The sequence below is a fragment of the Coregonus lavaretus genome (assembly GCF_964263955.1).
Source record: "Coregonus lavaretus genome assembly, chromosome: 6".
NCBI classification, from domain to species: domain Eukaryota; kingdom Metazoa; phylum Chordata; class Actinopteri; order Salmoniformes; family Salmonidae; genus Coregonus; species Coregonus lavaretus.
Genome location: NC_139993.1, coordinates 59,927,126 through 59,938,410, shown reverse-complemented (window position 1 = coordinate 59,938,410; position 11,285 = coordinate 59,927,126). Strand labels below are relative to the sequence as shown.

At 43.6% G+C, this 11,285-nt stretch overlaps 1 protein-coding gene across 1 annotated transcript; it reads right to left on the bottom strand.

Annotated features, from left to right (window-relative positions):
- Positions 1–5,645: 5,645 nt before the first annotated feature.
- On the bottom strand, positions 5,646–11,139 carry ptgs2b (prostaglandin-endoperoxide synthase 2b). Its single transcript, XM_084163538.1, has 10 exons — positions 11,032–11,139; positions 10,556–10,672; positions 10,302–10,445; positions 9,998–10,141; positions 9,307–9,488; positions 9,047–9,130; positions 8,701–8,947; positions 7,839–8,125; positions 7,457–7,604; positions 5,646–6,834 (listed from the first exon to the last, which is right to left on the bottom strand). The coding sequence occupies exons 1-10, from the start codon at positions 11,093–11,095 to the stop codon at positions 6,422–6,424; spliced, it is 1,830 nt and encodes a 609-aa protein (XP_084019664.1). The 5' UTR covers positions 11,096–11,139; the 3' UTR covers positions 5,646–6,421.
- Positions 11,140–11,285: the final 146 nt, after the last annotated feature.

Below are 11,285 nucleotides of genomic sequence, written 5' to 3'. Positions count from 1 at the left end.
CACATGTCAGAATGAAGCATTTGCTTCAAATGGCAAACACTTCTTTCATAATAGTACATTTTTGGATATACCATGTAAACACTGTTGTTCTAAATCTAAAGCTCTTTGGTCTTTCATAGGCTTATATCTACATTTCAATACAATGTTCTACAGTGAAAGTAATCTGCTGAGAGGGGTAACAAGTACACTGTAAACACCAATGCAATGTAGAAACAGAAAATATTTATTAGGCCAAACATTACTGTTGTATACAGTAGCATACAACAAAATCATAAACATATGTAAACCAAAAGTATATTCTTTAGAATACAGTAAAGAACACAATTGTGTGTGTGGGGTCCCGGGGGGCAGTCCAGGAATTGGTAGGGGGAGGGCCAGTCACCAGTGCTAAGCTACGCTTCATCTCTTCTCCGGGCTGGGTCTGGCCACAATACTTCGTCCACATCACAAGATACGTTTTCTCTTGCCAAACATCGAGGGAAGTATCTCCTAGCATGGCGTATCCAACCTTGGACAGAGGCAACCTCTATGTCCCCACATGCGTCCTCCATTGCCTGGAGAAGCGGCATGCGGGCATAGGGTTGGCGATCATACACTTTCCAGCGTCAGGCTGAGAATAATTCCTCTATGGGATTTAGAAAAGGTGAATATGGGGGTAGGTACAAAACTACAAATTGTGGATGGGTGGCAAACCAGTTTTGGACCAGAACAGCCCGGTGAAAACTAACATTGTCCCATATAACCACAAATCTAGCAGGCTCCTGATCTGGATCAGGGACAAGCGTTGTGTAAATTGCATCCAGAAAAGTGAGCATATGGCCGGTGTTGTACGGACCCAGTGTGGCATTGTGATGGAGGACCCCGTTTTGAGTGATGGCAGCACACATAGTTATATTACCCCCATGCTGTCCAGGGACATCGGTAATTGCCCTCTGTCCTATTACATTTCTTCCGCGGCGCCTGGTTTTGGTGAGGTTGAAGCCAACCTCATCCACATAAATAAATTCATGGCGAATTACATGGGCATCCATCTCCAATACTCTCTGTAACAGACAAAAGGATATACAGATGAGTAAATATGGTATGTCTGAAGTACTGAATGTAGTGTTACATACATACCTCTACAAAGTCATGTCGCAGATTCTTTCTCTCAAATGGCACCTTGTAAAGTTGTTTCATCATCACTTGGTGCCGTTGGAGGATGCGTTGTATGGTCGACAGGCTTACAGCATTGATGTTGTTAAATATGGTGTCATTATTCAAGATATGCTCTCTTATCTCGCGAATCCTAATTGCATTGTTGGCCAAAACCATATTTATAATTGCAGTCTCTTGTACATCTGTAAACAAGCGTCCTCGTCCTCCATGATGTCTTTGCCTTTCCACTCTGTACAGAATTCAAACACAGTATGTGTTCAGCTTAGGAACTGTAAACAATGTACAACAAAATGTAATACAGCATGATAACCAACCTCATTCATTCAATGTAGTGCAGTAAATGGATGGCTTAGAGTTACAAATGTTTATGCAATACTATGCAGTCATACGTATTTTACAGTACATTACTGTAATGATAAAATAGTCATTAGATAGTTGCATACCTGTTCAATTTTCTGAAGGTTCGAATTATGGACGCCACTGTAAATTGACTCAAGTTGGGCTGGACTCTCAGTCCAGCCTCTCTCATGTTCAAACTGTGGTTGATCACATGATCAACAAGTGTTGCCCTAATCTCATCAGAGATGGCTCTCCTTCCTTCTCTTCTTTGCCCTCCTCCTCCTCCTCCTCCTCCTCCTCCTCCTCCTCCTCCTCCAACTCTTCGTCTTTGAATTTGTCCTCGTTGTTGTCCCCTGCCTCTCCTTCCTACTCCGCTTGCTCTCTGTCCATTGCTGGCATCCATTGTTCAAAACAGGCAATCTGACCTTTGACCTATTTATAGGCCTATACTACAGTAAAGCAGTGATTGGTTAGTGATCAGTTAAGCAATTAGTGTTTGCACATGTGAGGAGTGTGTGTGTGACCTGGTGAATAAGTGTAGCATTTTGATTGGTTGTGTTTGGAAAAGGAAAGCAAGTCACTTCCTGTTAGATTTTTGTGTTTTAGGTAGAGAATTGTGTGTAGTGTTTTGAAAAAAGTGTTTTATGCAATTGACAACTGAGTCAAAGGCTGAGAAATAGCTTATGGTTTTGGAGATTTGGTGTGTAGTTTTGCACTTTGAGTGAGAGGTTTCAAAAATCGTGTGACATGAAAAGATTTTGTGTGTAAGCAGTTGGAAAAAACTGTAAAGGTACGAATTAAACATTTTATACAAGGTTTTTCTATGTTGAAATTTGGTTACCATGATGACATAATCCTGTGGTCGAAATGTTATCCTCAAAACAACAGTTTACGTTTTTCAAATCCAATGTATTTTCCACTTAGATTCCATGTCACAATACAGTGATAAATTACCTTGAAACAACGTTGATTCAACCAGTTTGTGCCAAGTGGGCACACAGCTACAGCACGCATTCAAAACAAACACATAAACACATGCCCGAGACATGGAGACGCATGCATGCATACACATACACACACAAACTCTGGACTCACACCATAAACGTATGATACGGACACACACCCATTCAAAGAGTTCACGCATACAGTATGTGAAGATACTCTCATATCCCCCCGACATACATACATTCACACATCTAACAACAACACACTGCACAAAAAGCTGTAATTTTAACAACAAACTAAACTGATTTGACAGTCAGAAACTGTCACCTTATCATGTGTGCTTTGCTGGTGTGTTTATGTTTTGCATCTAGATGACATGACCGGCTGTTGAACTTCAGTAACATTTATGCCAATCAGCAGTGCCATCTCCCTGCCAAGTCCTCGTGTGTGTGGAGGCCATCATTATATAAGTCTGTGGTGGAGGCGTCCAGTTCCCGGTAGCCTATCCGGTGGCCAGGGCTGCTTCCGGTGGCTCCCCTCCACCAGAGAACCAGCACATAACACTTTCCCCAGAGCACTGCGTTCGCGTTCACACCGGGGCCCGGGCCAGCGGAGGAGGATGCGAGGAGTGGTCAGAGGGAAAACACACAGGTCTATCTCCCTGATACTCTCCCACACCACTGCTCACGACCCACTCACTCACGCTCATTACACACACACAATGGAAGACGTGTTCCCCCGCTCGCTCCTCTCAGAGCTCATATCTTGGGCCACGTAGGCCCTCTGCAACAGCCTCACCCCCAGGCCACTCGGAAAGGGGAAAACGAATCATGTTGCACGCGCAATCAGGTCATTTTCCTGCGGTGATGGGCCAAGTGAAACGACATGTGACAGACCGTCCTACGCCCAGCTCTTTGAAGTTAGGGAGGACTATAGATTATGAGGGGGCCGGACAGCTTTAGGATGGGATGACAACTGATGCACATGACTCTTTGTGTGTGTGTGTGTACCTGTGTGTGTGTGTGCGTGTGTGCGTGTGCACGTGTGAGCGTGTGCGCGTTTGTTCGTGTGTGTGTGTGTGTGCGTGCGTGCGCCATCTTCCCTGGCGTGCTTGTGTTTGTTGGGACTAATTTTTATGAAAAAGTGAAGAGACAGCGGAGACAGCTTGGACTAATAGCCATGTTTTTCTTTAGGACGTAGGACCAAAGATGAATACAGTGATTAATGCAGTGACACTGCTGCTGGGTGACTTGGCCTCTCGGTCATGTTATGTGTGTTACTTCAGGGTTGGGCTCATCATTGGCTTCACACTATATTGCTACTTTATACGGAACATTACAGAATGAAGAGACCGGGTCATTGAGCCCATTTGGTCATCATTGTTTTATGGCATACTATAACCCTCAACAGAGTTATACTATCTACAAAACCATCACCATATCTAGCCTGAGCATGGACGATTGTCTCTGCACAGTAACATGTAGTGGTCCTTGCATCCTGACAACTGGAACACTTTCCAGTGGGATTTACGCTATTAACTTTGTCTGCAGGCTTTGATCCATTGTAATGAAGACGCTTGACCGGAATCTCTCTCCCACTCTCTCTGTAGTTGTCCGGAGCGTACTGTGCCATATTCCCAGCTCCGTAGGTAGGACATGTGGAAACTCACCAGGTGAATAGGGAGGGAGCTCAGGGATCCAGTTACAGAGCAGTGCAACGTTAGATAAATCTCTGCAGCACTGTGGGAAATATGCCTGGATCTGTCTGTCATTGTGTGTGTGTGTGTGTGTGTGTGTGTGTGTGTGTGTGTGTGTGTGTGTGTGTGTGTGTGTGTGTGTGTGTGTGTGTGTGTAACTATACTTGTGGGGACCAGATTTGACCAACTGGGGACATTTTGTTAGTCCCCACAAGGTCAAATGCTAATTCTAGGGGGTTTAGGGTTAAGGTTATAATTAGTGTTAGGGTTAGAATTAGGGTTTAGAATTAGGTTTAGGGTTGTCACGCCTACTCCCGCTCCCCCTCTCCAGTGGTGGATGTCGCCGGGCTACTAACCCCTGGTCCTGGCAACCATTATTACACACACCTGCTCCCCATCATTACGCACTCCTGGACTTCATCATTACACACTCCTGGACTTCATCATTACACACTCCTGGACTTCATCATTACACACTCCTGGACTTCATCATTACACACTCCTGGACTTCATCATTACACACTCCTGGACTTCATCATTACACACTCCTGGACTTCATCACCTTGATGACCTTCCCTTTATTTAGCCCTCAGTAGCCTGTCACCATATTATTTTGATTCACGTTCTGTACGCTTCTCGTTTTGTTGATCTGCATTTATTCATTATTCAACTGTCCTTCTGCACCTGCTTCCTGACTCCCCGTGTATACGTAACAAGGGTTAGGGTTAGGAGCTAGGGTTAGGTTTAGGAGCTAGTTAGGTTTAGGGTTAGGTTTATGGTTAGGTTTAGGAGCTAGGGTTAGTTTTAATAGCTAGGTTTAGGGTTAGGAGCTAGAGTTAGGTTTAGGAGCTAGAGTTAGGTTTAGGGTTAGGAGCTAGGGTTAGGTTTTTAGGTTAAGGTACGGGTTAGGTTTAAGGTTCGGGAAAATAGGATTTTGAATGGGACTGAATTGTGTCCCCACAAGGTTAGTTGTACAAGACAGTGTTTGTGTGCGTGTCCCAATGTAAGAAACTTCTGCCGCAGATATGGAGAACAAAAATGGAGAGAGAGAGAGAGCAAGCACAAACAGACCCCACAGAGCCCCAGGACAGCAACACAATTACACCCAAACAAATCATGAGAAAACAAAAATATCATTACTTGACACATTGAAAAGAATTAACCCCAAAACAGAGCAAACTGGAATGCTATTTGGCCCTAAACAGAGTACACCGTACACCACAAGAGGTTACCTTAAGTGGGGAGGACGGGCTCGTGGTGATGGCTGGAGCGGAATAGTATCAAACACGTGGTTTGATGCCATTCCACTCGCGCCGCTCCAGCCATTATGAGCAGTCCTCCCCTCAGCAGCCTCCACTGCAGTGCACAGTTCCCTCTTAAACAACAAGACTTGAGTCAGCAGAGAATAAAGAGGATATCACAGTAATGCTGCAAGAGGACTGAATGTGAATAGTGCTGCAGGGTCATTATGTAAATGTGGAAAGATGAGGGAGTCATGTTTGTATTTCATTATAGACAGTGTTTTATTAAAACAACAAGGAGTCAGCTCAAGTATTTTAACAAAACACGAAGAAAATACTTTAAGGGTTACAATATCACAGTCCAATGACTTGTAGCTGCTTTAGGTACAGTATTTTACCTGCTATATTTTCCCTTGCACCTAGGAGAAAACAGCTAAGTTAGGTGGAATGTAACATTGTAACATGCAGTTACATATCAGGTTGTAAACTAAAATGTGTTAAATTCAAGTATCAGTTTTAAATAAAGTAAAATTACATACATAAACAATATTGCCAGTGCTATTTTCTGAGGTCAATAACAGAACATAATTTATTAAAGCTGGAATCCTTAATGGTGAAACAGCCACGTCCATTCGCGATATTACAACGACAAAGACATTTCTGCAAACAACAAACCCTTTCCCCCCCCCCACTCGGACATCATTGCACACGCGATAGAACAGCCCAATATGTACAGCAATTTTTCTTACCATGCTCCTCTGCAACAAAAACCATAACAACGTGGTAGCCAGTAGCACTGTTTCCCCCTGCTGCGGATTCCATCTTTAAATCAGCTCTTAGAATAAATACAACTAAAAGGATTGGTTTTCTTTGAACTTTCAAAAGTCATGTCAAAACAATCAGAGGCAGTATAAAACATTTCTCAACAACATTTCTCAATAAAGATTCCAGGATGCAATAAATTAAATAAATATTACAATAAATAAATAAAAAGTTAATACATTTCAGTTTAATTCCAGAAACTATTTCAGCTGATGTCTTATCAGAGCTCAGCGGTCCTTTCTTTCAGAAGTACTGTGGGGTTGACATCGTTGCTCCCCGAATGTGCTGTACTGGAATTGATGGTATTGGATCCATTGTCTTTTACGTCGGGCACATGAAAGGACGCCACAGGGCAGGGGCCCTTGACGTTGCTGCACACCAGCCTCTGTAAGGACGCGGTGTTGATGATGTCAAAGCCAACGCTCCCGCCGAAGGTGCTGGGCTTCCAGTACTCTGGTGAGCAAATGGGGTTTCCCATCAGGCCTTTCAGAGAGTAGGGGGCTCCCATCTCCACCATGGTCTCCCCAAAGATGGCGTTGGTTCTGGGCTTCTCCACCAGCAGACCTGGGTAGAGCTCCACAGCATCCACATGCCCATACATCTCCTCCAGCTCTGCAGCCATCTCCTTTTCCCCTGAGAAACACACAGAGGGGGAAATGTTCCGTTAGTTACTCAGTCTGGCTGAGTCTCTCTCACACAGTCTCACTCACGCTCTCTCTTTCTCTTTCTCTCTCTCACACACACACACCCTTCTGGTTAATTCTCACACTCTTATTAAAAAAAAGCTTCCTCTTTCTGTGAGGCAGTGCAGAGCCTGTCAACCCCCCAAACACTCCCCTGTTTGTTTAGACCTGGCACTCAATAACTCCTTTCAGGAACTAAAGTGCACATCGGTTTGCCCCGCTGTAGGCTTGCTCCAATACAACTTACAGCCACAGGATCTATCTGCCCATGTCAGTTTTATTACTATTTCAAACAGTTTTCAAAAACGTCACAGCTAAAATGCAAACTATGACATAGTATCAGTGACAGCTAGAGACACCTTTAGTTATTAGAGTTATTTAGTACCAGTCTTAGTGGTTTGAAGGATTTCCTGTCCATCCCTTGAAAACAGGATAGCAGGATGTTACACCTTCTATTGTTACAAGTGAATTACACTAAATTCATCACTACATAATAATTTAACTCAATCCCAATGCTTAAAGGGTGATCGGTGTTTACGTTATAGCTGTGACGCTAACGGTGGTTCTCTCACCTGTGAGGTCTTCGAAGGAGGCGTATGGCTTCATGGAGAAGCGTGTCCTGTAGGCGTTGAGGGACTGGTAGCGCATCTGTCTGCTGTTCTCTATGGACTTCAGAGCCACCATCAGCACTGCAGGGGGGACGTTATGACCTCCAGCAACCTGAGGACGGACGAGGGACAGGAAGTAAGTCGATCAGCCTCAAACAAGTTTCTCTTTATTTTGAATTACTGACATTCCCTCAGGGGTAAGCACTGAGGTAAAATAGTTGGATTAAGTTTGCTTAAAATCACAATAACATGGAACATTACCATTCACCCATATTTCAGCCACCTCAAGCGGCCACTCAGATCCCACAGCGTACAACCTAAATCCCACACAGAGAGAGTCTCTTACCCGTCCAGCGATCTGCTTGGTGAAGGATTCCACCAGGTTGGAGATGCCGTGTGTGGTGACCACGGAGGTGTTGAAGACAAACTGCGGGTATGAGTAGACCTGCTCCTGTATGTGGAAGGCGTCGGGCATCAGGGGGTGCCAGTGGTACAGAGTGTTGAACTCTGACGCGATGCGGTTCTGATACTGGAAACGCTCTTTGAAGAGAAGCTCCGGGTCGAACTTCAGCTTGAAGTGGTAGCCGCTCAGGTGTTGCACGTAGTCCTCAATCACTATCTTGATGGTCTCACCTACAGGAAGGAGGAAGGGGAGGGGCCATTAGTTAGTCTGTCTTTACAAGATAGAGCAGTTAGAAGTTATTAAAAACCTCCATAAAGTCCATTTTAAAATAATATCTCACAGAGTGTTTTCAATTCTCACCACCTGTTTTGAACCCCACTAAACTGCTGACACATCAGGCATATTAACACAGTGACCGACCGACAACTTTAGGTAGCTGACATTAACACTTCACTATCGAGAAGTTCATGTGAAGGAGAAGACAACTCCCTGTGGTCTGACCCATACAGAGGAAGTGAAAACACTGAGCACTATTGTAAATGAATTCATTAGCGCGCAATAGAATCAAATATTGGATCTAGATGTCTCTATTTTAGAAACAAAGAACTACTGTTTGCAAATTGAGCTAACCTACAATATTTGATGGGCACAAGTTAAAATACACAATGTCAATACAGATACTATGTAAGATCGGCTGGATCTGACCACATGAGTCCCATATGATAAATAAAGGTTAAAATAAATAGAAAATAATGAGCGGCAAGTCCTATACCTCTTTCACATGCTGCTCGATTAGACTACTCACCAATGAGAATGAGGCGCGATGTCTGGAAGAGCCTATCATCATCCCAGTCCGGGTGGACCTCCTTCAGGACATCACAAACGCGGTTGTGTTCCCTCAGCCAGATAGTAGCGTACATCATGAGACCAGGCACCAGGCCGAACGCCTCGTGGCCCACAGCGAAGCGGTGAGACTCAGGGACATGCGGAGGGTAGTGCATATCAGCCCCTACCTCTTTCACCGTAGGTGGGTACACCTCTCCATCCAGCACCTATAGAAAGCAAAGGTGAGAGAAGAGACCATCAGCTGGAGCTGTGACAAACAGTATCTGTTTCAAGGTGAGTTATGGTTGACAAGATCTGTTCAGTACCTGAAACTTCAGCTTGCCATCCTTGAAGAGCCGCAGTTTGTGTTGCCTCTCAAGGTTTTCACCGTAGATGTGACCAAGGTCCACCTGGAAAACAAGCATTGAAATCAGTCACATAGGCCTACATACATACATACGTGTACGTCTTTCTTCCAGTTAACTCAATCTCTCTGGGTGAAACCATGTTGTATTGTTCAGTGCATGTCTGTTGTGTGTTGTTGTTGTGCTGTGTAGTTATGCATACATGTATATGCTCTACCCACCCCGTGGCCCTTGGCTTTAGTGAATGCCGGCCCCATCTTCTGGTCAGATTTGAAGAACTGGTGGGTGAAGTGTTGGGCGAAGAAGGCAAACATCAGGCTGGAACCCTGGGGGTCGGGAATAAATTTCCTCCTGATCAGGAGCTTCTCAGCCAGCATCTTAGCGTCAGGTAGCTCCATCTTACCTGCATGGAGAAAAACAACATGTGTCAATTTAAAGACGCTCGCTTTCAATTTGAGCTTTTACTTGGACAGTGTTTAAAAAAAAAAAAAAAAAAAAAAAAGAGAATTACTTATCAATTACTTTGTTATATTTCTTTTGATTTTCTTTAGATCTTTCAAATGAACATTTTGCATGGAGACAACCTAACCTGATCCTATGTCCACCAAACCAAAAGCAAGCCTCTGTGAGGTAACAGTATCAAAGGTGTTGCCCTATATCAGCCATTGCAAAATCTCTGTGTTGAAACTTCCTTTCTCATTCCAATTAGTAGGCTACAATCACTGCATGGGAATGCCACAAGAATGTCGGTGGGGCTCAGTGAGTATGAATTTGTGTTGTGATTTGGCCTCATAGTAAACTCTACGCTACAAAGGACTGTCAGGCATGTGCATGATGTCATGAAGGTTAGCCAGCTTCTTTTTTTATCTGAGAGAACAGGTTTGGAGAGCGAGAGAGAGACAGAGGGCTTACCTACGACTCCCATAGGGGTTGGGCAATCCTTGGGCAGAGGAGGGAGAGTGCGTGTGTAGTATGACAGGTTGGAGTAGGCTTCCCAGCTTTTATAATCATAGTCCGCATTGAAGGTCGGTGGACTATCGATCAGATGAGAGCGAGCTGGAGAGAGAGAGAGAGAGAGAGAGAGAGAGAGAACACAATTGATTAACATGAATTCAAAATTAAAACAGTGATGTCTTTGTATATTATAATTTTGACATTATCAAATGGCAAGAGGGAAAATCTAATGAAGACTATGACATTATTGAACTCAACTCACATGTCAGAACATATCTCATGATAGCATCCCTGAGGAATGAAATACTGTTGATGATATTCCAGAGCCCCTTGTAGTGGGTGAGGAGGTAATGCACTGTGTTGGGGGTCGGCTTCAGAGACACTTTAATCCACGTAAAAAATTCAGCTGTCAAATCCAAATAAAAGCATATTAATTAAGTGTCTAGAGAGAAAAGACGGAGGTTTTTTTTATGTTGATTGTTATATAGCTATCAGTATATATTGGATGTAACTTACGTTGTGTGCAGTTGTGGCCATAGAATCCAGTCCGTGTGCAGTCGCACTCATAGTCGTTTGCGCCCATTGCCGTACACACGCCGCGGTTCTGGCATGGCTGCGAACAGCAAGGGTTGCCTGCATAGACACATTTTTGGTTAGATTAGACTGAGTGTAATAAATTATGATCACAAAAACATGTAATTATCTGATCATTTCTATGTACATATAGACCTACATACTGCATCAAATCATTCACATAGATAGGCCTATATATCCAAATATAGCATAGGCTATCAAATCCAAAATATATGTATTTTGATATAGCCTAAAAAGAAAAAGAAACTCATAATGCTTCGATAGCTGATTGAAAAATGGTTAGAAGATTCAATAAAATGTTTAGACATTTTATTAACACGTTGCAAATATGATATGTTCAAACGAACACATTTTAACTGCATCAAAGTTTAATAACTTCTGTCCCATCACGTTCTTACCTCCTTCGCAGACAAATATTATGCCCAGAGGCAGAAATAAAAGCGCCGAGATGATTCTGTTCATTCCAATGCCTTTTATAGATAGCGCACCACTGTTTTTCTCTTCGGTTTGAGGTATTCAACGCTGAGGTTGTAAATGAACCTGTCTGCAGAGAGGACACGATTTATACGTTTTACTTAATGTGGGCGTGAGCGTAACAGACCGAGCTATGGGCTCAACCTCTGGTGTTTATCGATAGATTGGGATTTAAGAC